At 51.9% G+C, this 17,479-nt stretch overlaps 6 protein-coding genes across 6 annotated transcripts; 3 read left to right on the top strand and 3 right to left on the bottom strand.

Moving 5' to 3' along the window:
- Positions 1-766: 766 nt before the first annotated feature.
- Positions 767-4,537, bottom strand: ASPBRDRAFT_113411 (DNA-dependent ATPase RAD26; the record flags this gene model as incomplete). Its single annotated transcript, XM_067616738.1, has 3 exons — positions 767-4,115; positions 4,173-4,246; positions 4,301-4,537. The coding sequence occupies 3 exons, from the start codon at positions 4,535-4,537 to the stop codon at positions 767-769; spliced, it is 3,660 nt and encodes a 1,219-aa protein (XP_067484098.1).
- A 1,095-nt stretch (positions 4,538-5,632) lies between these two features.
- On the bottom strand, positions 5,633-6,541 carry ASPBRDRAFT_218430 (uncharacterized protein). Its single transcript, XM_067621967.1, has 2 exons — positions 6,064-6,541; positions 5,633-6,002 (listed from the first exon to the last, which is right to left on the bottom strand). The coding sequence occupies exons 1-2, from the start codon at positions 6,392-6,394 to the stop codon at positions 5,875-5,877; spliced, it is 459 nt and encodes a 152-aa protein (XP_067484097.1). The 5' UTR covers positions 6,395-6,541; the 3' UTR covers positions 5,633-5,874.
- Positions 6,542-6,688: 147 nt separating this feature from the next.
- ASPBRDRAFT_190196 (putative protein kinase Yak1) lies at positions 6,689-9,805 on the top strand (the record flags this gene model as incomplete). The annotated part of the gene is made up of 8 exons (XM_067620200.1): positions 6,689-7,241; positions 7,312-7,583; positions 7,639-7,838; positions 7,915-8,074; positions 8,135-8,394; positions 8,452-8,571; positions 8,632-8,990; positions 9,042-9,805. 8 exons carry the CDS (start codon positions 6,689-6,691, stop codon positions 9,803-9,805), a joined length of 2,688 nt encoding a protein of 895 aa, XP_067484096.1.
- Positions 9,806-11,074: 1,269 nt separating this feature from the next.
- Positions 11,075-13,758, top strand: nip1 (translation initiation factor eIF3 core subunit c; the record flags this gene model as incomplete). The annotated part of the gene is made up of 2 exons (XM_067616789.1): positions 11,075-11,411; positions 11,501-13,758. 2 exons carry the CDS (start codon positions 11,075-11,077, stop codon positions 13,756-13,758), a joined length of 2,595 nt encoding a protein of 864 aa, XP_067484095.1.
- Positions 13,759-14,416: 658 nt separating this feature from the next.
- Positions 14,417-15,293, bottom strand: ASPBRDRAFT_49875 (ESCRT-II subunit protein SNF8; the record flags this gene model as incomplete). Its single annotated transcript, XM_067626441.1, has 2 exons — positions 14,417-14,729; positions 14,818-15,293. 2 exons carry the CDS (start codon positions 15,291-15,293, stop codon positions 14,417-14,419), a joined length of 789 nt encoding a protein of 262 aa, XP_067484094.1.
- Positions 15,294-15,632: 339 nt separating this feature from the next.
- On the top strand, positions 15,633-17,249 carry ASPBRDRAFT_24561 (60S ribosomal protein uL30; the record flags this gene model as incomplete). The annotated part of the gene is made up of 4 exons (XM_067622058.1): positions 15,633-15,649; positions 16,264-16,375; positions 16,567-16,733; positions 16,790-17,249. 4 exons carry the CDS (start codon positions 15,633-15,635, stop codon positions 17,247-17,249), a joined length of 756 nt encoding a protein of 251 aa, XP_067484093.1.
- Positions 17,250-17,479: the final 230 nt, after the last annotated feature.

Here is a 17,479-nt window from a genome sequence, read left to right as displayed (position 1 = left end):
ATCTACGCCGTGGCTATGCTCTCCTTAGGTCTAGACAAGTCATATTCCCCATGGAAGTAGGGTCCGCCGCCACCTCCTCCTCTTCATTTCTTTCATCTACTTCGTAACTGACATCATGATTTCCCGTTCCGGTCAGTCCTCTCTTCTGGTTCATACTATTAAACTTCCATGACACTACCTACAACCCACAATAGGGTTGATGTAGACGATCCTTATCCATGGAACCGTTTTTCACGTTTTTCGTGGGGTAACCCCGAACAGAACACTTACTGCTTTGGTATGATAGTAGTAGGGAAAGTGACCCGTTGGGGTCTCAATAATCAGTCTGTCATGTACAGATAATGGAGTCCATGTACGTCATAGAGATTATGGGTACGTCGTCTGTTTGGCTTTTTTTAGGTCTTGATGATTTGTACAATAATAATGATAATAATAATGATAATAATAATGATAATAATAATGATAATAATAATTATAATTATAGAAATAAGTAGTAAGTAGTAAGTAGTAAGTAGTAGTAGGATTACACGGGGCATTGGATCGACATTATCCCGAGCTGCAGATTGTTTGTTTCAACTTTCAGCCCTTCCGGACATGGGTATCCCTGATCATTGTAGTATATTAATCTGGCTGAAATATACAGACTAGAGTATTGACCCTTCCCAGACCCAAGTGATCTATCTATCCATGGTTGTTGCCCAACGCCTAGGAATGGATTCATCGTATAACATGCTATACACGGTAACCTCTCTATAATGTTTGGCAATCATCGTCGCTTGGCATATTCCGGCTTCAAGGCCCATTTCCCCCGCCCGTTTCGGCCACCCTTGTCCAACACCGCGATCGTCTTCAGCATCTCCTTAAACTCGGCTGATCGTTGCGGCGTGGTGCAGTACCGGTTGAAATGATCGATCAACATCTGCGTATAGACTGACCCGCCCTGGGCCGTGATGAAATCTCGGATCATCGTGATGAAATCGACTCCGCTGGGAGTGCGTGAGGGTGCGGGACTGTTGCTGCCGCTGCTGCGCGGGGAGGGGGTGCGCGCTGAGAGATTCGCCAAGATGCTGGCTGAGGATGGTCCGGCTACCGCTCGTCTGGCAGCGCTACTGCTGCCTCCTCCAAATGCAGGCCGGCTTGGTAACGGTTCCTCGGGTTTCCCAGCCAGACCAAATTGACCCGTCCAGGTCGGGGTTCCAATGGGGACAGACCGCGCGGCCTCGCCCGCTCGCCGCAGCTCCTCTGCAGCTTCAGCTGCCACTCTCTTCGCTTCGGCCTCGATGATCTTGGGGTCCGCGCGCACCACGCGCTTACCATTCACGATCTGGTCGTGCTCCAGTGCCGAGTGGACACCGGATCGGGCAAAAATGCCCTCCATGATGCGGGACTCAGAGTTGGCACCTGGAGTGTCCTTGTCCTGCTCGCTCGATTGCTGCTCTTCTTCGCCCCGGAACTGTTCGACGGCTGCAACACCAACGACCTTGCTGATGTCTTTCTTCTCTTCCTGCAGATTGTGCGAGGCAGCAGGTGATTTGGTCGCTGGGTTAGACTTGCGTGAGGCGCCATCACTGTCCTCGTATGTGACGTCCGCATCTTTGAAGATCTTACTAGTCTCGGTGGGGCCTTGGCCTTCGTCTCCAAGAGAGAAGAGATCATGGAGGTCGCTCAGCTGGAAAGTCTGGCGTTGCTTGGGATCCCGGAGGATTTTGTTCGTCAGGAATTGCTTGAAGATCTGCCGATGGTAGATCTTCTCTTCAATGGTGCCCGCTGTCATGAGCCGATAGACGGTAACGTCGCGCTTTTGACCGAGCCTCCAGGCCCGCTCCCGCGCCTGCACATCGGTTGAGGGGTTCCAGTCCGGATCGTAGATGATAACCCGATCAGCACCCGTAAGGTTCACACCCAACCCGCCAACCTTGGTGGTAAGTAGAAAGACATGTAGGCTAGGGTCATTGTTGAATTCGTCCACCATAGCTTGCCGGTGCTGGATCGGTGTGGTGCCATCCATTCGACGGTAGTTGAATCCGGAGAGGGAGTTCACAAACTTCTCCAGAATATCGAGCATGATCCGATGTTGTGTGAACAGCAACGTCTTGTGCCCGGTATCCTTCCAGAGCTCCAGCAGCGACTTGACCACCTGCATTTTGCCGGACTTTGATCCGCCACCATAGCCGGTCGTTCCAGACATCAACTTATGGTTTTGTAGATCGGGGTGGTTGCAAATTTTTCGTAATATATCGACACCGTACAAGACTTGTCGACGTCCGTTGAGGATGGATTTCATCTCCTCGGAACTAAGAAAGGCCTCATACGCCTGTCGCTGCGGCTTTGTCAATTTGCAGAACAGCACTTGTTCGCTCTTTTTCGGGAGATCTGCCGCCACATCGATCTTGAATCGCTGCAAAAGATAGGGGCTGATGGCATCCTTGAGGGTCTCGGCACATTTGGCAGCCGTCTGGACTTGCAGATTAGAGGCATTCGCGTACCCACCCTGACGGATAGGGAATTCGAATTGATTCCGGAAATTCACCAGAGTGCCCAAGCGCATTGGAAAGACGAAATCGAACAAAGACCAAAGCTCGGTAAGATTGTTCTGCATCGGCGTGCCTGATAGGATAATGCGATGGGGTGTTCGAAGTTCCTTACAATGAATAGTAATCGAGGTGTTCGGATTCCGAATTTTGTGCCCTTCATCCAGGACAGCACAACCCCATTCAATCGGAATGACAAGGGAAGCGTAAGTCTGTAGACCCGAGTATGTAGTCACCAACACATGCCCTTCTTCTACTACACGCTTGACAACCCTCCTCGCGGCCTTCAAGCCACTAGGCATGCCACGGGAACTCGAGGCGTTCCACGCCTGAGAGAGAAGGGCATCTTCTCTGCTACTCTCGTTCCGGATGTTGACCATTCCACTACCGGACGTGTGCAGGATGGATACCCGAAAAGGAGGCCACCAACGGTGGAACTCGTTCACCCATTGCTTCATGACCGTGGCGGGACATACGACAATGACTGGCCTCGTCAATTTCTTGCTGTAATGAAGACCAGCCAAGAAAGAAATAACTTGAATAGTCTTGCCAAGACCCATCTCATCACCAATGATACCACCTACTTGCTGCTGTTGTAACTCCCATAACCATTGTACTCCGGTTTTCTGATAATCGAACAACAGCGGATGTATGTCACCAGGTATTCGGTACCCGTTGTCATAAGGCATGTCGGCGACTGTGGGATGAGGCATAAACCATTCTTCCTGTTCATCCTGATCAGGCACATCCACCTCGGATCCATGACTTGCAGCGCGAGATTCAAGCGCTCTTTTCCGAGCAGCAGCCCTTCGACTGACCCAATACTGAAGCCTGCTTTGATAGAGCTTTTCATTTCCATCGTCCATGCCGCTGAAATCTTCAACCTCGTCCGAAGACTTTGGCGCCTTTACCGGCTTTGCCGGACGTTTCGGCCTCTCTTCAGGTAGAAACTCTTCTTCGTCTTCCGATACAGAAGACCGCCCTTCAGATTCGACATAGCTAGCAGATCCATCTTGATCCTCGAAATTATCTTCGAAGGATACCTTGGTGTCTTGTTCAAAGCCTTCTTGTCCCTCCCCGTGTGAACCACGGTCTATCCTTCGGCGCTTACTCGCTCGAGAGGTAGGCGCTTCGTCCACTATGCTGGAGTCGGGAGTCTCATCGAAGCCGAATCCAGGTCGTACGAGATTACGGTGTGAAACAGCGGACCGGCTTTTCACCTGTTCCAGTGCTTCCCTCTCATCGCGTTCGTCTTCTGCATCAATCAAGGCATCCTGAAGACTGGCAAGAGGTCCATGGTTTGGCCCAGAGCTCATGTTGGAAAATGGCGTGATCTTTCCCGTTCGAATGAGATAATCCCGGCGCGACTCATTAGGCATGCGACCAGTCCCGGTGGTCTGAGAATCAGCCTCCTGTCCTTGATGTCTTTCATCCATTCTTTGCTGAATTTCTGTAAGATCATTTGCCAGTGCCGCATTGCGGCTTTCCAGTTTCTCAATCTCATTGCTGATACGGACTCTCGCAGATGTGCCAACTGGCTGCGACAAGCGCTGATGCAATTTCAAGATCTGGCTCTCAAGTTTCCTAGAAGTCATACACTGTAAGTTTCAAGCATACATCCCAGCATCATCAAGATCATACTGTTTCTCTGATGTGGTCTTCTCTAATCTCTTGCTATCTCGTTCGTCAGCTTGCTCCATGAGCAACCTGTCGGCCTAACATAATCGTCAGCATCCTGGCTCTCTTGAAATTTGGCCTTCAATGAGTACCTTGCGAGAAATGTCTCTTTCAAGATCATCTTGATCGCGAACATCGGCCTGCAATTCACGTAATCGACTTGCTTCATCAGAGTTCGCCGAATGCTGTTGGTTGAGAGATGCTCCAGACTCAAGTGGATCCGATACCGATACTGCTTGTTGCTCCGGCTGTTCCTCCTTTTTCATTTCTTCGTCAGAGTCATGCCTGGACGCAGCGAAGTCCACTTCTTTCACATTTTCCTCATCCATGATTTTGCGTAAATCTTTTTCAATTCGTAGATAAGATTCAATAAGGACAGGTGATTCCCCACTAATATAATAATAATATGATCGTAGATTTATGAATATTCTTAAAGCAGAGTAAGAGTTATGTGTAAGATTGGAAAGGTTGTAAAAGAGATGATACCAAGGGTCATTGCAGCAAGTGGCGTCACCGATGTGTAGTTGGAAGTAAATCTGGCAGGGTTCGACTTGACCAATTCCGATCCTTGAGAACCAGTCTATAGCACATAAACTTGTTTACCAGACACACACTCTGCACGCTTCACAGCCACTGCGAGAATGTGAGAATCGAAATTTTGAAATGCAAAGGATTGGAACGGACTGGCGAGGGTCCGCGCCAGACCATGTCTACAAGGACCGCGACGGCCGATAACCCATAGATCCGGCAGAAAGATTTCACCGACGGCAGCCTGGCACTCACCGCCCTGTGTGCCTAGCCCTTGGGCGGTTAGTCATCCTCCACGTAGCCTCCCACGTCACCGGGACTGGCTGGGGCCCGTGTGTTGCCTCAGTCAACCTCACACACCGCGCCCAGATGATAGTGTCATCGCCTTACTTCAATCCCTTAAGCTTCGGGTATGTCCTCCGGTGCCAATCTTCATTATTAGGGGAGGGGTGGAACATCCCGCATGGTCTTATTCCGTCTGTTGTTGGGCCTGGAACGACGGCAAATAGCATGTATGGGGTTGGCAATTCCCCTCTGCAAACGGCAATGACGCAGAGGGGAACCGTAGTAGTACAGAACTCGAGACAATTACAATCATCAGTCATGGCATTAGCATCAGCCTCTGGTACAGACTATCCATTTCACCCCGAATAACAGCCAGGAAAGACATTGTTTTTAGTCCGCTCGTATAGCGAGCTATCCCAAATACAGTGCCGTTGGACTTGAATGCCCAAGGGGCAGCGGATATTTCCGAATGAAGGCAGATCGTCGTCCAAGAGGCTGGTCGCGAGGCAGGTAACAAGACTCAGACCTCAGACAGACATCAAATAGTACTCCGTAGAAATGATTTGATTGCCCAGTTACACCTTGATGTAGTCCAATATAAATGCGGTCCTAACCCTGGACGGTGGCTAGATGGGAATGCTAGCTAGTATTTAACTGCATTGGTCTGACCACCCTCTGGCTTGTGTGTCTGTCCCTCCTTTCGTTTTGCCTTTTGAAACCGGGTGTGGCCTCGATTTGCTGGCAGTCGATTCATCTATTGACAGGATCCCTACCAACCTGACCACAACCCACCCTGCAGAGGTAGTCGAGCAGACATGAAAGAGGGACCCTCCCCAAGTCGTGAGATCAGCCATTAGAAATCCCCATCGAAGAAAGAGAGTAGTATCAGGTTGGTCCGTGTGTGGCCCTTTCCCGGCACCATTCCATTTGCAAAGCAAACGCCCCAACCCAACGGCAGCCTGAGGCCCGCGTCGGATCTCGCTGCTCAGTGCTCAGAAGTCAGAGTCAGAGGGTATCTCCACCTCCACGAACTGAAATCAACTTAACTCTCTCTTCCCTCTCATTCTTCCCTTCCCCCCCTCCGCACTAGTTTCACCCAGTGTCCGTCGTCTGGACTCTCTCTCCCAGATTCCCCCCCTACCCATCTCTACTCCTCGACTGTATAACTGCTGTCTGGATTCCCATCCTTCCCTTGGGGGTTCCAACAGTTGGTTCAGTCGCCTTCCTTCCCCCATCCTAACCGACCGGATCCCCCTTCGCGTCAGCTGCCGCATCGATATTGGCTGCTGCGTCGCACCCGTCATTGTGGATTGCGACCGCCCACTCCGTCCGTCCACTGGCCGCCTCCCCTCTCGCCCCTTCTGAGCCCTCATCACCAGAACAGTTTGCTGTTCGAATAATGAGGCTCGACGCAATTCGAATCTAGCATCAATTCCTCTGATTCATCTCCCCTCCGATTTTTCAAATTGCACCACCACTTCCCGGTGTCCCGCGTCGTCTCCGCCTGATTGCGCTACGTGCGTCTGCCGTCCCCGCTGCTACTATCTAACCCCCCGATCGTGGTGCATGTGCGCTGTCGACAGTTGATAAATGATCATCATATGTCCGATCTGATCTGATCTCCCACTTGACCTTCACGAGACGCCGCTATACAGGAGGAGGAAAACATGGATTCCCAGTGGCAGGCATACCAGGATCCCTTAATGGGGCATCCCGCGCAGTTCAACAACGGGTTGACGTCTAATCCACAACAGCTAGCCTCAAAATACGGCGCCCAGCCACAGCACTCGCAGCCGCCGGTGGGCTACACCTACGAACCTTTCCAGTCTCCCGGCACCACCGCCAAACGATCTTCGATCGGTGCAAATTCCAGAACCGTCTCTATGGCTTCGTCTCCCGCTGCGACGCCACGTAGTCGGGATTATGTCACCGATGCGGACACCACGATGGAGGATGCGGATCCGTACAACCGGGCCAAGTACTCGACAAGACCGACCCATCATAGCCGACCGTCATCACAGTATTTTCCCAGCGAAGAGTCGTCAGCTGCTCGCAGGTACTCCCCTATGAATGTCCTGTCCCCTTCTATGTCGTTCAACGCGAGTCCTGGGAAGTCGCATAACTCGTATGCTTTCCCGCCCGGCCCGAATCAACCACGACGGTCGCCGACGAGAGGTTCAACCTACGCCTCACCTCCGCAAGCGTTCCAATCACCGCCCTGTGAGTATCAAAGCTTTGTGGAATATGAATTTTTCTGGAAAGTATGGCAGCTAACGTTATGTCCTGACAGCCGCATCACGCCCGCCTAGACTCCCCCCGCTTCAGCCTACCGATATGAGCCCGGATCAGTACTACCCGCCATCGGCGGGCTCGCAGCTCAATGCGGCATTCGCACAAGATGGAAGGTCACCGCGTTCTGCGTCTATATCCGGTGGAAGCCAGCAGCCAGGCCGAGGCCCCGTTCCGAAGTTTCAAAAAATCAAGTCGATCCAGGAACTCCAACCACGCACGAATGCGCAGCCACCTTACAGACGCGCCAACCCTGATGGTGGTTTCATCAGCGTAAGTATCCGGAAATCACAGACTATGGAATGAACATTCGTTAACAGATGTATAGCCTCTGCAAGCGTTGACAACACATCTCCCCGCCACGTATCGAATATGCAATCCGGGCTTCAACTACGAATCGTCCAGGAACCCGAGGCGGGTTCTTACCAAGCCTAGTAAAGGAGTGAAGAACGATGGTTACGACAACGAGGATAGTGACTACATCCTTTATGTGAACGACATATTGGGCAGTGAGGAAGCAGGCCACAAGTACGTCTAACCCTGGAAGCGTGCTCGACAGACGTTTCCTGCTTCCTCGTTCTGGAGCTAAGCTAATCGCATCTAGGAACCGTTACCTCATTCTTGATGTACTGGGTCAAGGAACCTTCGGTCAAGTCGTCAAGTGCCAAAACCTAAAAACCGGGGAGGTTGTAGCTGTCAAGGTCATCAAGAACAAGACTGCTTATTTCAACCAGAGCATGATGGAGGTGTCAGTCTTGGATTTGGTAAGGGCCCCCTACCTCCACAGGTCAAGTTCATTGCGCCTTTGCTCACAACTACCACAGCTCAACAGCAGATACGACAAGAATGATGATCACCACTTGCTCCGCTTGAAAGATACTTTCATTCATCGACAACATTTGTGCTTGGTGTTTGAATTGTTGAGCGTCAATCTCTACGAATTGATCAAGCAGAATCAGTTCCGGGGCTTAAGTACGACGTTAGTACGCGTATTTGCTCAGCAACTTCTGAATGCATTGAGCCTTTTGAACAAGGCACACTTGATTCACTGCGATTTGAAACCGGAGAATATCTTACTCAAAAAGTAAGCAATCTCTCCAAACTAACTCGAGTCCACTATGCTAACCATGCTCCATTGCAGTCTGGAGAGCCCCATTATCAAAGTCATTGACTTTGGTTCAGCGTGTGACGAGCGACAGACAGTCTATACCTATATCCAGTCTAGATTTTACCGCTCACCAGAGGTCCTTCTTGGCTTACCGTACGCGCACCTCGCCATGTCCTTCCCTGTCTACTCACCTCTGAACTAACACACCTCTAGCTACTCATCTGCGATAGATATGTGGTCTCTTGGTTGTATTGTCGTCGAGTTGTTCCTCGGGTTGCCGCTTTTCCCTGGATCTTCGGAATACAATCAAGTCTGCCGGATTGTGGAAATGCTCGGCCTGCCGCCAACGTGGATGCTGGAGATGGGCAAACAGTCAGGCGAATTCTTCGAGAAGACCCAGGACGAGTTCGGTCGCAAGACATATCGCCTTAAGAGTCTAGAGCAATATTCTCGAGAGCATAACACGAAGGAGCAGCCGAGCAAGAAGTACTTCCAAGCGTCGACACTGGAAGAAATCATCCGCAGCTACCCGATGCCGAGGAAAAATATGAAACAAGCAGAAATTGAACGAGGTAAGTATTACTCGATCCCCAATACATACCTTTGCTAATTGCTGTCATTAGAATTGAACAACCGGGTAGCTTTCATTGACTTCGTTCGTGGCTTATTGGCCATCAATCCCCTCGAGCGTTGGTCGCCCCAACAGGCCAAATTGCATCCTTTCATCACGCAGCAGAAGTTTACAGGGCCTTTCATGCCCCCGATGAACCTGAAGTACTCGTCGCTTAACAAGACTGTTGCTCCTGGAATTCAACAACAGCAACAGGCAGAAGCTGCCAGCAAGCAGAGGGCAGCACAGGCAGCCCATGCCCAGTCTGCTGCGCAGAATGCCTATGCTATGCAGTTGAATCAGTTCCATACCCCCACACATGCCCAGCCGCCTCCAATGTACAATGGAATGTTCACTGGTCACCAGCAAGGCGCCCCTCCGCCCTATCCCACTCAGCCACCGGCCTACGGTCATCAGATGAATCTCATACCGGGCCAAGTACCCCAAGCACAGTATGCCCCCTCCCAGAGCCTCTACGCGCAGGCGACAACGAGGGCTGGACGGCAACGGGCATCTACCATGGACCCTCAGGGGGGAGGTATCCCGCCAACAATCCAGCGTGTGGCAAGCCACCTCGATCCCAATGCTCCCATCCGGTTACAGCCTAGTCCGGCATATTACCCACCCCCTCCAGATGGGTATGTCGACCCCAATTCTGCTGGTCAGCGGCGACGAGGTAGTCGTACAGGTGGCACAAGAAACCGCGACTTCATTCGAACCCTTGAGGATGGGGTGTTGGGAGGTGAAAGTTTCATGGGCCAAAGCCAGTGGCATTGAGAGCACGCATGCCCAGGAGCAGGCCGATGGCACATGGATGTTCATCGGCCTTACGGACAAGCCATTTTCTTTTCTGTATAGGCAAGTGTATGCTCCCTTGCGCGTCCATTGCGAGAAGCTGGACGTGGAGCTGCATTCAAATGGCCTCCTTCCTGGTATTTGGGAGCCTGCTCGATTTTAAGCTCATTACCATCAGCTTTCCTCGAGACCTGAATGGGTCTTTGGTACGTGTGAGTTCCGTCTCCATGAAAGTCCTGTTACAGCCGGTTTGCCTTGTTAGGCATGGGACGGATGCAAGTCCCCTACGTGGCAGGCAGCATAATTCCTAAGGGATATATTTAAAACGTCAGACCCCCGCCGTGGCGGCGAACATGAATGGCCCGCTTATCAATCTACAGCAACACGCTGCGGTAGGCAGGTGCTCCTTCCCTATGGTTGAGCGTTGCAGTGCTTCCCAATGCCCATACTCAATTATTCCCTTTTCCCCTGTCAATTCTCCTAGGTTCCTGTATGTGGCTGTTTTCGGCATAGCCAGGAGTACTCGGAAAGAGGTGATTTATGTTGATTCTTGAATTTTCAATTTCCTTCTACCCAAATATTTGCACGGAGATCCTACCTGTTATGTGCTATGCAAGACATGTCCTTTTTATTAGTTCCGTCCCTTTCTGCACGATTCAAAGAGCAACATGACTGTAACTTGGATAGTGAAATATGAGATATGAGGCCCGATTTTAGATGGGCTGAAAAAGCTAGGCTGCTTGCTCTTTTTGACTTCCCCACGGGGGGTGGTGTTGGTGGTACTATGGTGGGTGAAGTGAACGAGGGAGACAACCGAACACGGGAGGCGTGGTGGAACAACTCTCATAAGTCGGAACGTGCTGTAATTTCGTTTGGTCTCTGCGCCCAGATCTCCGCAATCATCGTAGGCCGTGGATCTTGATCTGACAAGCGCCCATTAGTGAAGTAAACTGGAGTCAAATCCATTGAGATCTGGAGTTGATGGGGGGAAAGAACAATGGCATCCGCGTCCCGGAGACTGGCCGCCTGCCTGTTGTGGTTAGGCGCCGCCTCGCTTAAATTTCGTGTGTGACTCGCGCCGCCCAACCTCTGCGGCTCGGAACCCTCACAACGGATTTTCCTGCCAGGCAAAAGAACCAGCCCGATCGGCCTTACCACCTGCGTGTTATTCCCCCGGCGACGACTGAGACCGCCGTTCTTCGAATTCCCGCGACTTTCCCGATCTCCCGCATTTGAATAATATCCGCAATCATGTCGCGTTTCTTCTACGGTGGCGGTAGCGACAGCGAGTCCAGCTCCTCTGAGGAGGAGGAGCTCTACAGCGATCGCGAGGAGGAGGAGGAGCAGTCCGAGGAGGAGTCCAGCGAGGAGGAGTCTGAGGAGGAGGAGTCCTCCGATGACGAGGATGCCGGCAAGACCGGTGCGAACCGTTTCATGAAGAATGTTTCCGAAAGCGAAGAGAGCGAGGACGAGGAACGAGTAACTGTCGTCAAGAGTGCCAAGGACAAGCGGCTGGAGGAACTCGAAAGCACCGTGAAGTTGATTGAAAATGCCGAGAAGATCAACGATTGGGCGGTCATCTCGACAGGTGCGTTTGTCGGCCCTGGAAATCATGGAATTACGCAAGCGGCAGAGGAGGGAAAGGATGGGTTTTTGATACTGACGTGCGTTTTCTAGAGTTCGACAAGCTGAACCGTCAGATTGTCAAGATTACCCAGTCTGGCCCGACCCCGAAGATTTACGTCAAGACTGTTGCGGACCTGGAGGATTTCGTCAACGAGACCGTCTCGAAGCAGAAGTCCAGCAACAAGAAGATGAACGCCAGCAACGCCAAGGGGTTCAACGCCGTTAAGCAGCGTATCAAGAAGAACAACAAGGACTACGCCGTTCAGATCGACCGGTACAGGAAGGACAAGGATGGCTTCATGGAAGCTAAGGAGGAAGTGGCCCGCCCCGCCGTCGCCGCCCCTCGCCTGACCAAGATCGAGCGTTTCGAAGCCCCTGCTGCTACCACCGCCGGTGATGACGATGGTTTCGCGACCGTCGGCCGTGGCGGCAAGACCCTCCAGTACACCCCCGAGAGCATCCTGAAGCACCTCCGTGTGATCGTCGAATCCCGCGGAAAGAAGAACACCGACCGTTTGGAGCAGATCCGCACGATGGAGAAGCTCTTGGAGGTTGCTCAGACCCCTTACCAGCGTATCCGCATCTACTTGACCATGATCTCTACCCGCTTCGATCTCACCTCTTCCTCCACCAGCAACTACATGGCCGTCGATCAGTGGAAGTTCGCCGAACAGGAGTTCGCTACCCTTCTGTCCGTTCTCGAGAACAACCGCACCTATGTCGTGACCGAGGGTGCCGAGGAGTGGGAGGATGATGAGAAGCAGCCCACGCCCACCCCCGGCGAGGTCCTCCACATCCCCGGCAGCATCGTCTCGTATGTCGAGAGACTGGATGATGAGCTCACCCGTTCCCTGCAGCACATCGACCCCCACACTGCTGAGTACATCGACCGTCTGGGTGACGAGAAGCAGCTGTACGCCAACCTTGTGCGCACCCAGGCCTACGTCGAGGGTCTGACTCAGTCTGAGAAGAGCGATCCCCGTCAGGACAGCCTGAACCGGGTGGTTATGAGGAGATTGGAGCACATCTACTTCAAGCCTTCCCAGGTCGTCACGATCCTGGAGGAGGGTACCTGGAAGGTCCTTCCTACCGAGCTGGACACCAAGATCACTCCTCGTGCCAACACGGGCGATGTGACCAACCTTGTGCAGACCCTCTGCAGCTACCTGTTCAAGCACAGCGATGGTATCATCCGTGCTCGTGCCATGCTGTGCCAGATCTATTTCCTTGCTCTGCACGACCAGTACTACCGCTCCCGTGACCTCATGCTCATGTCCCACCTTACCGAGAACATCGCCAACTTCGATGTTTCCACCCAGATCCTCTTCAACCGCACCCTTGTTCAGATCGGTCTGTGTGCCTTCCGGGCCGGCCTGATCTACGAGGCTCAGAACACCCTCTCTGAGGTCTGCGGCAGTGGACGTCAGAAGGAGCTGTTGGCTCAGGGTATCATCCTCCAGCGCTACTCCACCGTCTCCCCTGAACAGGAGCGTCTGGAGCGTCAGCGTCAGCTGCCCTTCCACATGCACATCAACCTGGAGCTTCTCGAGTGCATCTACCTCACGTCGAGCATGTTCCTGGAGGTTCCTTTGATGGCTCAGACTTCTTCCTCCCCTGAGATGAAGCGTCGTGTCATCTCCAAGACCTTCCGTCGTATGCTGGACTACAACGAGCGCCAGGTCTTCACCGGTCCTGCTGAGAACACCCGTGACGGTGTCATCATGAGTGCCAAGTTCCTCGCCGCGGGAGACTGGAAGAAGGCCGCCGAGATGCTCAACTCGATCAAGATCTGGGATCTGATGCCCCAGCCCGACAAGGTCAAGGAGATGCTGTCCCAGCAGATCCAGGAGGAGGGTCTCCGTACCTACCTCTTCACCTACGCCCCCTTCTACGACAGCCTCTCCATCTCCACTCTGGCTACCATGTTCGAGCTCCCCGAGAAGAAGATTGCCGCCATCATCAGCCGTATGATCTCTCACGAGGAACTGGCCGCTGCTCTCGACCAGGTCAACGATGCCATTGTCTTCCGCAAGGGCGTCGAGCTGTCGCGTCTCCAGTCCCAGATCGTCACCCTCGCCGACAAGTCGATGAACCTTCTGGAGTCCAACGAGAAGACTCTCGAGCAGCGTACGCAAGGCATGGCCAACGCCTTCCAGCGCGATCAGGGCGCCGGCGCCCGTGGTGGCCGTGGTGGCCGTGGTGCTGGTCAAGCCCGTGGTGGTCCTAGATTCCCTGGTGGCCAACAAGGTCGTCGGCCTGGTGGACAGCAGTTTAGCGGTGGTGCATTGGGCGGAGCGATCAAGGCATAAAAATGATTTCTAATGGCATTGATTTCTTTTTTCATGGTTCTAATGCTCCTTTTCTTGGAATTTAACTGCGTATGATTCCATGTGTGCTCTTACCCATCATGGTTCCTTTTTTTCCCTTTTCCCTTTTCTCTTTCATTTTCTCGTTGGGCCACTCTAGCCCTTTTTCTTAGAGTTTCCTACTGTCATGCATACCGTATTTTTACTCTCCGCAGATGAATATCACGTTTGGAATGAACGATGGACATACAGAGCCTGAAAAAAAGTCTAGATTGTGTATCAAAGGATGAAAATCAATGCACGCTAACGCTTCTAAATTTACCGGGTCGTAGATATACTGAATATCAAACATTTTCCAGTAGATTAAAGATGAGCTTGGATGGCCGCTTTGGCGACCGCTCATGTTCCAATCAGGCTTGAGAATATATAGTGACTTGACCAAGAAATTGTCATGGTAGCCCCGGAATGAAGCCACAGTATCTTGGACAGTCTTAATTAGTAGTCCTCGGGCAAGAGCAATCATTATATATCTCGAAGCATCCAGTACCTGCTGGACACTTGCTCCAGCTCCGGCGCCCCATATTGTAAGTTATTGAATATGTCATGATACCAGACGCCGAAATCTGTCATGTTGAACCAATAGCTTTCGACATGTATACGCTCACCCACTGTCATCTAGCAAGTTTTGAGGTGACCAGTACTCGTTTTCCTCCGCTTGCGCATCTAGCCAGACCAGGCCATCCGCCAGGAGATCATCAATGACAGTCTGTGCTCGAGCCTTCTCCCAGTTCAGATTCGCTTGGAGCATAGAGATACTCACGTAGCCCAGTACCTGAATAGCTTCGAGAACTGTAGCCTGATCTGTGTTCAGTTCTTTGGGGATCGATCGAATATATTGCTTGCTGCCGACATGTACAATGGAGAACCCAGAGCCTAGCGGTTCCAGACTCTTTACCGCTCGGAGAACGTCGTCACTATATATTGCAAAAGATAACATTTGTCAGTATGCTATGACACGCGCTACAGCATAGACATAGGGGCCATGGGTGAGTGGGTACGTACTCTGTAACTTCCAGTCCACTGCCAATAGCCTTGCCCTTGCCCACGCGTTTCCGGCATTCCTCAACACCAATTAACCCGCCGTTCTCGCTTCGAGTAGCTCGACAAAGTTCTACCACTCTAACAGCTACCTCGAAGTAGAAGTCGTTCATGTCTCCACCCATAATCTGCGTCCAGAAACTACCAATCTCCCCTAACCCTTTGCGCGCATTCTTTCCTTTGACATTGCTGGCTGCGAGGGGATCGACTCCGATGGCATTGCACATACGGGCAAACTCGGCGCGAAACGTCGGGTTCGACTTGATCGTGGAGCTGTGTTCTAAAGCGAAGGTGTGGAGTAATGACTGGAAGACGGATAGTTGCGTCTGTAGAGAGGAGAGGTGCGAGGAGCGTAGATTGGCGCCATGATTCGCAAATGACTGGCTGGCTTGAGTGCGATTGGCGAAGGCGCCAAGTCCAACTCCTCGACGAGTAGCCATGATGGTCAGCTGTCTGCTCTTGGTGAGGGTTCAGTTATCGGAGCGCGTGGGGTAACCACGAGAGCGCTAGATAGTTGGATGCTGTCATACTGCCACTGGGTCCTTATCAGTTATGGTCAGCTGACCGATAGATACCCTGACTACGATAAGGGCTCAGGGATTCCCAAAAGGAACAAAAAGGCCGGCCAAAGTGGCTAGCCGTATGCGGCTTAGCGGTGGGATCCACCCACACAACCCATTTTTCTCGATTCGCAGCGGCTTTTTTTCTTCTCTTGATCTTCTTCCAGTACGACAGCCTTCGCCAAATCGCCCAACTCGCGAACTCTACGGACCGTCACAATGGCCTCCACTGCTACGTGAGACTCCCTTTGAGATTTCCCTGTGGCTGATTCGCCCGAGGTGCCTGTGAGGTTACAGATATAGTCGTCCTTTCTCGCTGGAGATGCTGCGACCAGAAACGGTTGCTGAGCACCAGCTCGATTTTTCCCGCGACCGCGTCTCACCCTTGAATCGCCTACGAGTTTGTCAGGAATATGAGGATTGGGTGCGGCACGGTCTGGGGTATTGAGGCTTGAAGGCACTGTGAACCTTCTCCTTGAAAACAATTGTTGTGAGCTATCGTCTTCGTACTATTGCGCCGTGATAGGACATGGTACGGGCGAAAAGCGTCAACACCACTTCCCGAGCGCTATGCTTGGGGTTTTGTCGGATGAGAATTATCATACTTGGTCATAGTCGCCGCTGGCTTGCGAAGGTTGCTGCTGAAAATGCGTGACTAGTAGTGAGATGCACCGCGTGCGCTAGACAAGTGAAGAAGATTTTTTTCTTCTACCTCACCGATTAAATGCATGTCGTCGAGTGCTTTTTTATCCATTGCCTTCAGTATGAGAATGTGGCACTATAGCTGCAGTTCTTACACTCGGCGAAAGTCTGTGTAATCACTTCGGACAGACTGTACTGACCTTAACAGCACTGTCCCCACCAAGGAGCAGGTTCTCGTCCCCGAGACCCTCCTGAAGAAGCGCAAGAGCCAGGAGCAGGCTCGCGCTGTCGCCCGTGAGGAGGCCGAGAAGAAGAAGGCCGTAAGTTTATACCATTTTTTTTTCTATTCCTTTCCCTCTTCCTTCTATAGTGATGACAACAACCACCACGCGACTAGACTACGGTCGATGCTGTCGCTTCGTTAACCATCTTTCGGGGCTGAAAATGAAGCTTCAATTGATTTTATTTCACGAATCATTTGTCATGACCATCTGCTAACAGATGAATCCAGGCCAACAAGGAGAAGCGCGCCGTCATCTTCAAGCGTGCTGAGTCCTACGTCAAGGAGTACCGCGATGCTGAGCGCGAGAAGATCCGCCTTGCCCGCGTTGCTCGCAAGGAGGGTAACTTCTACGTTGCTGACGAGCCCAAGCTTGTCTTCGTCATCCGTATCAAGGGGTAAGTTCAATCCAGTATGCTACCTAAAATCTTGTATGATATTAACAGTTCTCTAGTATCAACAAGATCCCTCCCCAGCCCCGCAAGATCCTCCAGCTGCTCCGTCTGCTCCAGATCAACAACGGTACCTTCGTCCGTCTTACCAAGGCTACCCAGGAGATGTTGACCATCATCAACCCCTACATTGCCTACGGTTACCCCAACCTCAAGTCCGTCCGTGAGCTCGTCTACAAGCGCGGTTACGGAAAGGTCGACAAGCAGCGTGTTCCCCTCACTGACAACCAGATCATTGAGGAGCACCTCGGCAAGTACGGCATTGTCTGCATGGAGGATCTGATCCACGAGATCTACACTGTTGGCCCCAACTTCAAGCAGGCCAACAACTTCCTGTGGCCCTTCAAGCTCTCCAACCCCACTGGTGGCTTCCACACCCGCAAGTTCAAGCACTTCATCGAGGGTGGTGACTACGGTAACCGTGAGGAGAACATCAACGGCCTCATCCGCCAGATGAACTAGATTCATCGTCGGTGATGGCTTGTCCGTACCGGGTTGTTATGAGGTCCGAATTTCCTAGTTAGCGGGTACTGGTCTAAAATCTGGGTACAAAAATTTAAAAGCTTCGTACAACCTGACTATCTTCCTCAGTAGTTGAATAGTAATGTAGTTGTACCTACGTAATCTTCTAGATCTTCTAGGTTCAATTTGTAATTCATTTCCTGGTTCACCACTCCGTACAAAACGCTTCG

The sequence above is a fragment of the Aspergillus brasiliensis genome, assembly GCF_001889945.1.
Source record: "Aspergillus brasiliensis CBS 101740 unplaced genomic scaffold ASPBRscaffold_1, whole genome shotgun sequence".
Lineage (NCBI taxonomy): Eukaryota > Fungi > Ascomycota > Eurotiomycetes > Eurotiales > Aspergillaceae > Aspergillus > Aspergillus brasiliensis.
Note: the sequence above shows the minus strand (reverse complement) of the source record. Positions and strands in the feature narration are given on the sequence as shown.

What these genes read in the sequence shown, in the direction of transcription:
- ASPBRDRAFT_218430 (XM_067621967.1), bottom strand. Translation starts at nt 6,394, where the DNA reads ATGAGGGCTCAGAAGGGGCGAGAGGGGAGGCGGCCAGTGGACGGACGG. An exon ending in GAGAGGGAAGAGAGAGTTAA is followed by an intron (nt 6,003 to 6,063) that starts GTTGATTTCAGT and finishes AGCACTGAGCAG; the next exon opens with CGAGATCCGACGCGGGCCTC.